The sequence below is a fragment of the Buceros rhinoceros genome, unplaced genomic scaffold (assembly GCF_000710305.1).
Source record: "Buceros rhinoceros silvestris isolate BGI_N320 unplaced genomic scaffold, ASM71030v1 scaffold9637, whole genome shotgun sequence".
NCBI lineage: Eukaryota > Metazoa > Chordata > Aves > Bucerotiformes > Bucerotidae > Buceros > Buceros rhinoceros.
The window spans coordinates 40,021-54,625 of record NW_010421573.1 but is presented as its reverse complement, the minus strand read 5'-3'; the positions used below and the strand labels follow the sequence as shown (position 1 = coordinate 54,625).

Sequence of the window (14,605 nt, the reverse complement as noted above, 5' to 3'; positions counted from 1 at the left end):
CAGGGTTTGACCACCAACTTAGTAAAGAAATGCTCCCTGAGGTCCAGTGGGATTGTCCCCTGGCGCAGCTGTGAACCAATCCCACACGTTGTATCAGTGGATTCCAGGGAGAAGGGGTCACCACCTCCCTTTCTCCTTCCCCTCCTCAGGAAGTTGCAGAGAGAGCAATGAGGTCACCCCTCAGCCTCCTTCCCTCCAAACTAGACAAGCCCTGAGTCCTCAGCCACTATTTTAGTATTTCTAAAGTAATTTAGATAATGCTGCTTGAGTTTTGCAGGTTTTTTTCAGAACATAATGTTTAAAACTCTTAACTTTTCATTCCTTAGATAAGTGATCAAGGTGGAGGTGTACCGTTAAGAAAAATAGACAGATTGTTTAACTACATGTACTCAACAGCACCCAGACCTAGTCTGGAGCCCTCGAGAGCTGTGCCTTTGGTAAGCAATTGCAGTATGTGTTTAAATGTTCTGTTGCATTACCCTGGCGATACATTTCCCTTCACTGCCGTTTACTGGATCAGGTTTTCCATTGAAGAAATTGTTTATTATTAGCAATTCTGTGCAGGTGAAACTTACCAGGAGAAAATGGGTTCTGTTATCATCACTTAGCCTTTGGAATAGAAAATTGCTTTTCTTTGTCTTGACATTACGTTCTTGGGGACAAGCATGTCTGCATAGGCACAGTATTTTCAGAGGTTCGTGGGCAGGATTTTTAGTGCTGTATTGCTGAGAAGGTGGGCAACCTAATGAGCTCCTCTTTGGTTTATCTAAGCTGCCTGTAATAAATGTATTGAAAAGGTGAGTCACACTGTCAGAATTATAGCACTTGAGAAACACCTCCTTCTAATGCTTATATTGAACTTTGAAAATTATGTTTATATTAGTATGGACTGTAAAAACATATTTAAAAAATATAAATTCCCAAACCTGCATATGATGTGAACACTTTGGTTATATTCCTGTTCAGTTGGAAGTGTCTGACATGATGCAACCTTCCAAGATGTATCGGGGTCAGATTTCAAACAAACATAATTGCCCTATAGTTTCTTCTAAGCAAGGTATTATTTCAGTCTTGAATGCATAGATTCTTTTAGCAAGCATGATTTTTAAAAAATTATTACTAAAATTAAATTATTTACAATTTATTTTATTGTATTAAATGTTGTCTCATTCTGATAAAAATTACATAGCTACTGTTCCATTTGACTGGCTTTCAATAAGTGGACTAGTACTGATACTTGTATTCTTGCCTCTTTTCATCTTTGCATCAGAAGCAATAGAGAACAATCTTTTAGCTTCAAGCATGTCAAGAAAAAGTTGATTCTTTGATATATTTCCACATTTAGGAACACTCATCTAACAGGTTTTTAAATTTTTATTTTTCTGCTGATACTTCTGTGCTGGAAGTGCCTTCAGGCAGCTAATAAAACGCGGCACAGAGAATATATGAGTATTTCTGAAATATAAAATAGAAGCGAACTTAGATGAAACCAGTTTGGAGTGGTTCAGAGATGATAAATTTCCTTTTAGATTTGCAGCAGGAAGTCTTCATGGTACTGTCCTGGTCCACAGTTCATAACACTGGCGCCTGAGTGTATTGTGTTTTCACCAGTGTCTGATGCTGCCACAGCAGGTGTGAGACCCAGTTCTGTGTCTGCCTTGACTTGATATTAATCTTACAGCTCCTACCTCTGCACACCGTAGTAATATGTTTCAAACTTCTGCTTTTTCATAGAAAATTTTCTTGAATGGGATGAGTGATAGGGAACAGGCCTTAATTCAAATATAAACTTCTTTTCTTTATGCGAGGAATGGTAGAATCTTTCTTGAATCATAATCTGCCTTTGTTCTGTCTCGCTTTTGATCAGCAATTTACTCTATCAGCCTACAAAGATTTCCTGAAATTTGTTCTCACTATAAACTTGCACCTTGATTACCAGTTGTATTCACTATTAAAATGCCTCTTCTTTTGTGGTGCTCTGATTGTATAATGTGTTCATCTTAGGATTGACGCTATTCTTCTTTTTTCTTTCTTCCCCTGTGCATTTTTAGCAACGCATTCCTGTGTTTATTTCCTCATCTTCAAGACCGCTTCCTTTGATTCTGTGGCATTTATACTTAGTATTCTTCCACTGTACCCCTTTCAGGCCTTGTTTTCCTCTTCATGCTATATCACTGTAGCCAGACCTGCAAAGTACCCCCCTCTCTCGTGAACCTGGCAGCTTTTGCCCTATTGGTCTGACTGGTGCCCGTGGTGCTGAGGGACGTGGTTTAGGGACCCTGGCAGTGCAGGGTGAACGGCTGGACTTGGTGATCTTAAAGGTCTCTTCCAACCGGGTGATTCTGGGACTGAAGGTGGGGAAGTTGTTAAGCTCTTTTGTTTATATGTGTGTGCAGTAAGAAAAAAGTCAAGAACTGGGATCTGTGACATGTCTTTCCACTAAGAGGAAAAAGGACTTAGCAGTGAAGCTAGACATGCTATGTATTACGGCACAGATCCAGTTAAAAAACCAATTATTCTCTGCTTCATATGTCAGTCTTTATTGCTGAGTGGCAAAGACCAAAACACTTAAAATTACGGTGCTCCAGAAGGTAGGTAGGTCTGTGTTTGTCCCACTCTTGACTTGGATAATATTCTAAACTAAACTGCAGTACAGTGTAAATAGACTTTTTTCCCTCCTCTAACACTCCCTCCCCTTGTTACGTGATCCCGTGTCGAGTTTATGAAACATTCATGGGCCTGGGGAGTGGAAGAGAAAGATCTTTTTCTTGATTGGTGAAAATTCTCTCTGTGTCGTTGCAAATGCTGTTTAAAAACTGCTGAGAAACCCTGTTACCATGGCAGCGTTCAGATTCTAGCAGGTCTTGTGTTCACCTGTACTGCTGTACGCATAGAGGAAACACTAGAAACCCATGGTGATGTTTAATGATAATTAGGTTTTCTTACAGAATTTAATGATTGTCTCTCTAGCAACATTTGTTTATAGTGGGTGAAATGTGGCTTAAATTAAGCTTAATTAAAACTGTAGATACTAGTAAGAAATAAATTTAATAATTTCCTATTTGCTTAATGCATACGGTAATATTTAATGTTAAATTGGCTCTAAAAAGCTCTCCCTTCTCAGGGCAGATGTGCCAACACTGACTATACGCTGTCCTCTAGGTCAAGCACAGACCTAGCAGCAATCACTTCTTACTGATTGCCGTTTGCAAAATGGACCTTTTGCAAGGTCTTGCCTTAACAAGGTACTTACCTGCGATCTGTTTTCTTCATATTTCTTGTAAGTTACCTGTTTTGGAAAATAGGCTGAAAGCAATGTAGAGAGGAGACTTGATGGGAACCTTCTGGAAGAGGGCAGTATGAAATAATTATGTGGGCTAGCACGGAGCATAGAAAGATTTTCCTGGCAGGAGCAGGCGGCAAACAGAAGTTGGGGATGGGTTTTAAGGAGGTGTAATTCTGGAGAAAGTGTGATGTGTTTGCAGCGTTGCTTGATCCTGCCCTTTACTTGAGCTGTTCCTGGGGGGGTTGTTATCTACAGTTTGCCTTTTGGTTGCTGTGCTTTTTAATTTCTGTAACCTATTTATTGTCTAGTCTCCAGAAAAGGTGTAAGTCAGCTTTTGGAATTTTTTTTAGTTCTAAGACAGTTAAATAACTTCCATTTTTAAAGGTTAAGGAAGAAGTTCATCTAGTTTCAAAACCAGATGTTTGGAAGTGATGCACATGTCCACTGAAAGTCTTTGAAGCATACTGTTGTGGAAAAAGCGCAACTAAGCAACTGTTCCAACGTTAAAAGTGAGAAAACTCATGGGTTGAGATATAAAGGTGGCTTCATAAGTAAAGGAAAAGCTAAAAGCTGCCCACTCAAGCAAAGCAAAGGAAGGAACTCCTTCACCACCTCCCGTCAGCAGGCAGGTGTTCAGCCATCTCCAGGAAGGCAGGGCTCCATCACATGTAACGGTGATTTGGGAAGACAAACACCATCGCTCCGAATGTCCCCCGCTTCCTCCTTCTTCCCCCAGCTTTATAAGCTGAGTGTGATGTCATACGTATGGAATATCCCTTTGGTCAGGTGGGGTCTCTCACGGCTGTGTCCCAGCCCAGCCTACTTGCTGGTGGGGTGATGTGACAAGCAGAGAAATCCTTGACTTTAGTAAACGCTACTTAGCGTCAACTAAAATATCAGAATGTTGTCGATGTTATTTTCATCCTAAATCTAAAACACAGCACTGTACCAGCTACTAGGAGGAATATTAACTTTATTTCAGCTGAAATCAGGACACTGTGGAAATGGACACTAATAACTATGTCAAGTGGTATGAGTAGAAAAGGGCATCATTTTGGCTGGAAGAACTGAGAGAGAAGCTCTAATTTAAGATTATTAAATCTAGACTTGCATAAAACCCAGGCCAAGAGGTAAAACTCGGTGTGGTACTGTAGAGGGAGTAGACGACAGCAGGAGAATTTATGATGGAGACTGCAGAACAAAATTCTTTAATGTTCACCCCTCCCTCAAGGTACTTCCTGTAAAGTGATACCACATATTGGACTTGTGAGCGTTACACACAGCTCTTTTCCCAGCCTTCTCGCTTTCTTTTTTTTTTTTTAATCATTTTGGGGCTTTTAAGATTCAGGTCGTGACCTCAGTTATCTGTCAGGTTGCCTTTGTAGAAATATTATAGTGGAATGAGTGTATTGGTTTTCTGAAAACTTGAGGTGTCTAATGCTTCTTGTGGTCAACCCTTATGGAAGAGTTGTATTACTCCGTTGCCTTGTATATCCTTCTTTTGAAATGCTTATGTGTCTGGAATCCTTCCTTTATTGCTCTGGATAGTCCTGAAAAATTTGGGGGGGTGTTGGTGAATTATCAACCACTGTGATTCTCAGCACGTACCCAGTCATCTGAAAGAGTCAAGGTCTAGACCAAAATCTTTCTCCCTGGCTGTAGTGAGAGCAGCTTAGTTTTTTGGTTTTGGTTTTTTTTGTAACTTCTGACACGGGTGGGTTGGAAAAGGTGCCAAGTGTTGACCTTTGTTGCAGCTATGATTACAAATATTAGCATTGTAAATTTAAAATCTAAAATTCGTACCTGCCAAGTCTATTATGCTTTGAAAGTTGTGTAGTCTGTACAGGGTGTCCGTCCTCCGTAGAAGATTCCGTGCTGTGGAATCCTGGTCTTTGGTCAGACAGGTGAAGAACAGCGGGCATTAGTTGCCTTGTGTTGCTTTGTCCGTAGTCTTCTGATCTCTGTCGCAGTGTCACCACAGCAATCACTTAATAGTGTGACCTAGAGGAAGTAAACAGACTTGTGTCAAGCTTTCTTGTGTGGTCTCCTAAGTGCGGAGATGATGAAGGATAATCCCAGGCTTAGGCGAAAAAAAACATGCTGTCAAAAATCTGACTTTTACCAAAGAAAGAATGAAATATTATCGCAATGGTAATCGTAGTGAGGAAGCAGCAGGGAGTATCGGTTTGCTTTGATGATTGGGGGAAAAATGTGCTGTGTGTTACACCTACCTGCCTCTTCGAGAAAACTCAAAAGGGGCAAGGTAGTCCTAACAAAGAACTCTGATATTTCTCCCTTTTCTGTACTTAAACTAAAAAAATTATGCCTCGGGAAATAAGGAGATTTCTCAAAAGGCTGAATGTGATCATAGAATCACAGAATCATCTGGTTGGAAGAGACCTCAAAGATCATCGAGTCCAACCGTTGCCCCTGCACTGCCAGGATCCCTACACCATGTCCCTCAACACCAGATCCACACGGTTTTTAAACACTTCCAGGGATGGGGACTCCACCACCTCCCTAGGCAACCCGTTCCAATGCTTAATAACCCTCTCTGTAAAGAAATTTTTCCTGATATCCAACCTAAACCTCCCCTGGCGCAACTTGAGGCCATTCCCCTCGTCCTGTCATTCTCAATATGGGAGAAGAGATCAACCCGACCTCCCTACAACTTCCCTTCAGATAATTGTAGAGAGCAATAAGGTCCCCCCTGAGCCTCCTCTTCTCCAGACTGAACAGTCCCAGCTCCCTCAGCCGCTCCTCATAGGACAAGTTCTCCAGACCCTTAACCAGCTTTGTTGCCCTTCTCTGAACCCGCTCCAGCACCTCAACATCCTTCCTGAAGTGATGTTACAGTATGGTCCGAGTAATACAGGAAAGCTTGAAAAGTAATTTGATGCAAATCTAATATTTAGGTATCTTCTGGTTTATAAATGATTGCAACAATCTGTTACTTTTTTTTTTTTAACTTTCCATCATGTTTTTCCCTTTGTTTCTTACTTTTTGTAGGCTGGGTTTGGCTATGGCTTGCCAATTTCTCGTCTGTACGCTAGGTACTTTCAAGGTGACCTTAAACTCTACTCAATGGAAGGCGTTGGTTCAGATGCTGTAATTTATTTGAAGGTATGGACTTGACCCTTTTATCAGCTACTAAATGCAGAGCGATTTGTTTATAGCAGGCTGAATGAATGAACTTTCTCTCTTTTTACTCCTCAACTTGTTTTCAAATTTGTAATTGCTGTCGTTGCGGTATGTTATCTAAATCAGTTACACAGGATCCTAAAAGCCAAGGTTATAGATATTAACCTGGCAGTAGTACTGGTCAGTTTGCTTTGCCTTTTTTTTCCTCCATCCCCCGTGTTGGATCTTTCGATTTTGTTAATCTGTCCTAAGTGATGAGTTTTCAAAGAACTGTGTGATGAGAGATAGTTTTGGTTAATACTTTTTGATTCTAAAGGGTTTGACAACAGTAAAATTGAGAAGACTCTTGACTAACTCCTGACTAGTACATATGTTTTTTCTTGCCCTTCTTGTCCTTTGTGCAGCAGTCTGTATTGATCCTGTTGCCATTTTGGGGGAGATCCTCGGCTACTTGGGGGTGTAAGGTTGAGATTTAACTGCTTGAATTTAATCGTGGATTTAAAAGAATACTGCGTATAGCTCATGTGCAGGTCCTTGACTTAGTATTGTCACTGTGCCTCGCTTTGTCGTCGAGGGAGTGAGTTGTGGAATCCTGTGCTAACTTCAGTTTCTGATGGGTTTAATTCTGTGCATGTGTGCACGGAGGAAAAAGGTAGGGTCTTTCTCAGAGGAGAAATACGTGCTCATGCTCTGAACTAGGTCAGTCCTCACAGATCAGTGTGCTGACAGAGTCAGAGTTCATTGGAGAAATTAAATGTTTAAGTAAAGTAGTTATCTGCCCTGTGGCAATGACAAATCTCCCGAAAACATCTTTGACCAAAACTCTTTTTCTTGCTATCTTTGCAGACACCACTCCCTGGAAAGGAGGGAAATGTCTTAAAGTGTTACTATTTTAACTTTTACTATGACTAGTACTTCGACTAGAGCAAGCAGTCGCAGCTAAATTATTTTCAAAACGGTGTTGTGGCATGTAACGCTTGGATAACGGAGACCCGTGTTCCATACAGCAGTTGTAACTGTGGGACTCCCCAGAGCGACATCGCGTTCGTGGTGTCTCTGATGATATCTCACCATTGCTTTTGTTTCTCCATAGGCCCTTTCAAGTGAATCATTTGAAAGACTTCCCGTTTTTAATAAGTCAGCATGGCGACACTACAAGACCACACCCGAAGCAGATGACTGGAGCAATCCTAGCAGTGAACCAAGGGATGCTTCTAAATATAAAGCTAATCGATAATTTGCCACCTTTTGTCTCTGTCGGAGATGACCTCTGCATTCAGTATAAAGTCTCTGCTTTGTTCCAAAATCCTTCAAACCACAATAGCTAATTACTTCCAGACAAAGACCTAATCAGGGCATTGAAAAATACTCAGAACAAAGTGATGATTGGGACTTACAGGAAGGCACTAAGCGCGTTTGGTATGCGACTCCTGTCTACTCCACCAGAATATGCTTGGTTGCTTCAGTCATGCATTGACAAAAGGGATTGCGCTGTGATTGCACTTCAGAATACGATGTTGTAACAAAAAGGTACTATTCGAAATGGCCAATTTCTGTTCCAGTGTAAGGATCGGCAAGATGTGCAGAATCCCTTTAAACGGTGAATAGTGTATTGCACAGCAATATGGTGTAGGAGAAAAATTCTATGTAGTTAAACATACACTTGGAAAATCCACTCTTTGCTGCGTTTTATATTGCACAGTGTCACCTGTTACACAAAATCCCTTTGAGCTCTTCAGATCTTATCTCGTGAGCTTATCAATGCGTAGTTCTAAAAAGGGTTGTGCAGCTTTAAACTGATGCTTTCCCCAAATTCCCAGATCCATTTGTCAAGTGCATACAAAAATTGTTTTGTTTTAAGACACTGGGACTTCCACTCCATGGTATGCACCTTAGTGATTTTCTCGACACCCAAATGCAGAAATTAATTTCTATACTTTTTTTTTTCCTTATTTCGAGGAAAGATCATAAGTAGTTAGGTCATCTCTCCATACAAGAAATTCTGTCAATACAGAGGCAGGGGGTAATTCAATTTCATGTTTATCGCCTATCATTTTGGGGGGGTTGGGGGAGGGGGAGAACTGCGGAAAGGCCAGCCAGCCGGTCTCACAAATGAATCTGCCTTAAGAGTGTTGGTTGCTTGGAACCTGATTAGTTTAAAACCTGTAAATAGTTTGCAAAGTTATTTATATATTCAATGTCTGACTATAGTCTGGTAATCCAAATTTGTAGTGTATATAAAGATGTTGTACACCAGCTTTTGGAAGGTGTCGTTGGTCTAAATACATGAAACTGGAAATACAGAAAGGGGGCGGTGTGGGGGGTGAGGGGAGGAGTGGGCAAAACATAGCTGGCACCTGGGTTAAGGGGAAAAAAAATCAAAGTGAAAAAAATTAGGTATATTCCCCTTAAAATTATTGTAAGGGTCACACTGACTATTAGGAAACTGTTCTTCACCAAGTCCTTGTTTCTGATACCATGGCCTTTCAGAAAAGCTTGTGAAATGTAGACATTCGGGTGATATCCTGGCTGTGGGAATAAAGTAGGTGAGTCAGAAGAAACTCTGATACCCTCAAGTTTCTCTTAGGTGTTTTGCTATTATTTTGAAAGATATTGCAGATTTTAGTGTGAAAAAATGCAACTTGGTTACTAAAATTGTGGAGGAACTGTCCCTTTTGTCCTCCCAATATTTATTTTTATACAGAACTGTAAAACAGGGAAATGCTGAGAGATTTCTAGGTATTTTAAGAAAAAAAAAATCTTAGTTTGACTTAACAATAGCACTTTGCACTTGGCACATTTCATCAAAGGATAACGAAGTGCTTTGAGCAATAAACTTCACGTAGCCCCATTTCTGAAGAGGAGTCCTCGCCTTGCAAACCCGTACTCTTCTGTGTGGCGGCCAGTTCGATGATCTGCGTGTGAACAGTTCCGGGGTTGCGGGGCTCGGGGTTCCGTGGGCTTCCCTGCCCTGGACAGGCAGGTCACACTGGAGCACCAGGCGGTTTTGACGTGCTCCCGCAGACATCTCTGTGGAGTGCTGCGGTGCTGTCCAGAGGTGGAGACAGCAGGACGGAGAGCTGCTGAGAGCTCTCTGACCTGTCGGCTGGTAAGCAGCGCCCTTCTGAGGCGCCTCTGCCGCCGGGTAGGAAGAGGGAGCCTGCTGATGGCGCCGTCCCCTTCCGTTCCCGAACCAGACCCTGGCTGGGGGAGCTTCACGCGGGCCGGTGAGGGCGTAATGCCTGTGGCCTCCAGAGCAATAATTTCCCACGAGTGCAGGCACTGCTGCAGGGAGGGCACATTGCTGCTCAAGCGATGCAGCAATGCTGCTGGGGTGAAATCAGAGGAACAGTTTGACCGAAACAGCAGCTGGAAGTCACATCTACTAAAATTTAGCCGCTTAACTTTTGCCCTCACCCATAATGTCCTACTGGTTTTTAAACTCATTTCAAGTTGAGTATGTTTTCTAGTAATATCAGGGGAGGGCTGGCTTAAAAATAGAGATTTGTGATAAAATTATTATTTTCCCAGTTGTGCGTGGTCAGTTTTCCCTAGAACATTACCTAAAACATTCCAAGGATTAAGATAGTTTGTGTCAGAGGCTGAGTTTTAGCTTTTGTTGGCAGTTGTGTTTTGAAATAGTAAATCCTGACCTCGTGCTTCTTTTTGGGTGTCTCCTTATACATGAAGAGGAGAGGGAACAGAAGGAAAAGAAGGGAGGCAGGCAGATCGACCTTGTTCTCCTGAAGTTACTGTAAACCGTGGACGCCAATGAACAAAAGCTGAAAATACCGTGGAGGATGTTATGGTATAGTAGTCATTTCACTTCTTTTTTCACCAAAACAACTGAAAACTGAACTCCCGTGAAACGGCACCTATTTCCAAGAACCCTGAGCACGGGTGAACAGCTCAAAGCAGGAAGGCAGAGCACAAAGAATCATCTTCTTTCCATTTCCCAAGGCCCATTCATGGGCATTGTTGTGAAAGTGAGCAGAAGCAGCTTCTCTCCTCTCCAACCTTGTCTGGGCAGCCCGTGCTTTAGTGGAGACCCCAAGGACGCTGTGAACTGTTTTCCACTCCCCGTCCTCACGCCCTGTTTCTGTGTAGGGATATTACTGCGAAAAATGTCTTGGGAAGCAGCAGCGGCAGACCTTTGACTGGAAGAGAGTTTTTTGATGGGTATGCCTGAAAACCGAGGGTGGGTGGGTGTCTGTTACGGCTAGCTGAACTGCAGATACGGATCTTTTTTCAGGTACTTCTACCTGTGATTGATTCGAGTCTGTTCTAACTACCTGTTTTAATGTCTTGGGGCTGTCAATTCCAAACTTGCGGATGATGTATAAGTTTATTTCTTCTTTATGGATTTCAGATGTATGTCCTGCTAGTTATTGCAAACTACTTGTCTTGAGTTACAGGACACGTAAATAGAAAAAAAAAATGTTTTCAGTGAAAATGCTTTGTATCTGTTGTGTTTCGTGATTAAGGGAAACAAACTGAGGAAGAGATCTTTGCTTCTTGATTCTTCCTGAGAATTTACAAATTACTTCTGTATGTCCTAGTGTAACACATAGTTTAACTTTTCGGTCCAGTGTGCGTTTTTCTGGTGTGTTCGTCTTGAACGTAATCTATTAATCCCCCGCCTAGTTTAATATTAATAGATACCGGAGTCTCTCTAAAACATACACATACTTGTGCTCCCTGCTTTTCTGGGCTTTGTTTTGAGGCTAACAAGGGGTCTTTCAGAGTCAGCACTTGATGAAAAATACTCAGAAGATACTGAAATTCCTCTTTTGCAACTGAAATGCACAGCCTCTGATTCCGTCCTTGGCTGCGATGACCTCGGGTAGTACTGGGAGAGTCTTTGTCCTGCTGTAGTCTGTGCTACCTCTCGGGCAGGTCCCTTGATACGCACTTAAAGAATATGGGTGTTAATTGCGGTGTTCTTGGAAGATTCAAGCTGGGTTTTGGCCACGGAAACTACGCTTGCTGCTCCGACTGGGTAACATACCTCTGTTTGTCCTCAGTGTAGCATTGATTTGAAAATTTGCTCACTCTCTCCAAAAAATGAACGAGTGTGGTCTTGCAGTGTAGCGCAGTCTCCTATCCACCTGCACCCACATTTCGTATTCAGGGTGAAATCTTGACCTCCTTGACACCCCCCCCTTCCTTAAGAAGTACTTTGAGATCCTTGTGTGTTAGGTGCTGCAAAGTGATCTTGATTGATAAAAATAATTTTGTAAAAAAACCCCAGCCTTTATGTTTATTGTTCGTATTTATCTCGTGAGGATAACCCCGTCTGGCCGGGTGTTCATGTTTCCTCAGTTGCCACGTAGCTGCTGTGGTTTGTGGCAGCTCTTCACCTCCTCTTCCTGACCTACTCGCCTGCCTATGAATTAATGTGTGTAAATGTGCTTTGGGAGAACTTGAGAATACGATGGCACGTGGCCGAACTACGTATCACTGAGCTCAAAGGTGAGTTTATACAAACGGGGAACACAGCTATAAATTGTGTAGCGACTTCAGGGCTGTCTTGCAAATACTTGCACAAGTAAACAGTGTATGAGAGTAAATCCCACCTCGAGAAATCAGGGCTCACGTTGACATTCATTTGAAACAACAAAGATTTGTGTAACTGTCTTTCTAATTAAAAATAAATAAGAAAATTTAAAGTCACATGCTTCGATTGCAGTATTGTGTTGCCTTAAAAGATCTCATAAACGGGCGTGTAGAGAACTTGTTTGTTTCTTAAATCCAGAAATTTTTTTTACATTGTATCAGTGGCTTGATGTGTCTGTCATAATTCTGACATTGTCAAACTACTGCTAATTGCTTTATTAAAATTTTTGCGTTTAATTGAATACTGCCAAGAGGTGCCAGACTGGCAGTGCTGCCAAGTTCATGCCCCTGTAGATGGTATCGGGCAGCGGCGGGGCGTCTCGCCGGTGGTGCACTGCCAGTGCTCTCAGCCGCTCAGCAAAACCCGTCCTGGGGCAGGGGACCCGCTCGCTGTGTGCCGCCTGCGTCTCTCGTGAGCTGTTAACCGCGCTCCGCTTGCGTCGGGTTTGACGATGCGAATTTCTGGTGTGGGTGGAGGTGGAGCCCGTTGGACGGGACTCTTGCTGGGGGCTGGCCTCCCAGAGGGAGAGAGGCCTCGTGTTGTCTTTCCTCTGAGGTGGCGTCGTTTGAATAACTCAACCTGTAGTGGCGGAGTGGGAAGGTAAGTTTTCATGAGATTGCTTGGTGATGTTTTAAATTTAATTCGGAGTCTTCTGTTAACGTGTTGGAATTGTTTCTAGTCCAATATCCCTGCATATATAAGTTGTGTATATTCTTATTTTCCTTTTTCTTCCCACTGCTGACAAATAAAAACACGTAAAGACTACCTGATGGCAGTTTGGAAGGACTGGTTTGGTTTCACACGCTGCAGAGCTGATGTGATTTGGCAGCCCAAGGTCAACGTCACACGTGCCTGCAGAGGGACACCCTCAGAGAGCTGCAGCGGAGAGCTCAGAGGCGTTTCAGATAAAAGTGGGGTCTTGCCTGTTCTGTCACAGAACAGTGTGAAATCTTCTATGGAAACGTACTGTCGAGTGTTTCTGTGTCCATCTCCCGCCCTGCCTGAGGTCTCTTATCAAGATCTCCAGTACAAGGTACTTCCTGTGAAGTTCTGAGTGCGGTGGCTTCTCTATTGTATTGCTCCGAATCCTCAGGTGAGTTTAATCTCATCTGGGTTGTACCAGATTTCCAGGCAGACTTTAAGACTTTCCGTGTCTTTCATAAATCTGTTTTACTGCTGCCAGGTGAGAGTCTGACATGCTTATTTTCATAAACTCTAGTTTTCATTCTGAAATTACCTTCCAGGGATTCTTGTGGCACAAGACTTGATCTGTTTTTAAAAAGATAAAGTCGTGTGCTCACGTAGCTGGACTTCACAGTTCTTGATTTGCCGTTGGGCCAAGGACCCGATACCAAAATATCTGCAGACCCAGCGGTTGTACAGAAAATAACATTGTGCTTGATTTGAGTGGGAAAATTGAAACAGAAGAACTTTTGCTGAGTGTAAATCTGATTGTATTCCTACAAAATAATGGAGCTGCAAAAGCATTTGTGGGAGGCTGGCTTCTCGAAGAACTAGTCACTGCAGAAATCACTGCAGGTCTGTCACTTCTGCAAACACTTTTTAATCCTTTAGTCCTTTCTCTGTGCAAATGAGCTCCCTGGTTTCTGTAGGTTTGTAGCGTGGGGGGTGGGGGTGGGAGTGAGGAAGCGCTGGTGGGAATGTGTACCCTAAAGTATTTCGGGATAAAACTTTATTTTCTCTTTCGTGGTCTGAGAAAATTTGGTTAACCTAGTGACTCTTGGTTTACCTGCTCTTGTTAACCAGTGTTCATTGCTCCTTTCTCAGAACACTGAGGTAAGAAAACCTCAGGCCTCTTGTCCAGAAGCTGCTGTATCTGAATAAACCCCTAAACCAGAAAGTCTCTGGCAAGAGCCCCAGATACTGCTTTTCTCACTCTCACACAGAAATCCAGAACTGGTTATAGTTTAAGAGCCTTAAGTTGAAACAATTATAACTAGAACGTGTTTGTTGACTGAGAACTCAGGCACATGAAAATATGACATAACATTTTTGTTAAAAAAATCGGCTTTGTGTCTTGTTCTCCAAATTCTTGGTTTCAAGGGAGCACACAGGCTTATAAGCAGAAAAGATGTTCGCGCTGGCAAATGTGAGGGGATGCACTGCGGAGTTCTGGTGCCGTCCGTGCGCTAGGTGTGTTTCAGACTGGTCTCAAACTCAGCCGGACGGCCGGGGTTTCGCTAACCATGTCGCTATGGAAGGCCACGGGGGATTTTCCTTTGCTTTTGTAGCCCTTGCTGTTGATCGAGACTCGATTCCTGGATTCAACAATCCATCGGTTTAATACATCAGTGCAGGGAACAGAAGGGCGTTGGTAACCCCTGGCATCGTCACCGTCACTGCGGTAGCAGCAGCACAGCCCGACAGAGCTTCGAGCTGCTGGTTTGCAGGAGGACGGGATTTAGAGGGACCGAATTCAGCCACCTGCTGGAGGCAGGGACTGAGCTGCCTGTTTTGGCAGTGCTGATGCTTCCTCTGAAGCGAACGGAGATGAAGCCTACGTTTTCAGCCGCTTTGTAGTATTTCTGCAGAGCACGACG

The 14,605-nt window shown here is 42.8% G+C and overlaps 1 protein-coding gene across 1 annotated transcript in view; it reads left to right on the top strand.

The window, feature by feature from the left end:
• PDK3 (pyruvate dehydrogenase kinase, isozyme 3) overlaps positions 1 to 8,728 on the top strand; it is a 35,160-nt gene extending 26,432 nt beyond the window's left edge. Inside the window, exons 8-10 of the mRNA XM_010139715.1 lie at positions 327 to 437; positions 6,296 to 6,409; positions 7,521 to 8,728. Coding sequence (XP_010138017.1) covers positions 327 to 437; positions 6,296 to 6,409; positions 7,521 to 7,664 — 369 coding nt within the window. The 3' untranslated portion in view covers positions 7,665 to 8,728. The remainder of the gene's footprint in view (positions 1 to 326; positions 438 to 6,295; positions 6,410 to 7,520) is intronic.
• Positions 8,729 to 14,605: the final 5,877 nt, after the last annotated feature.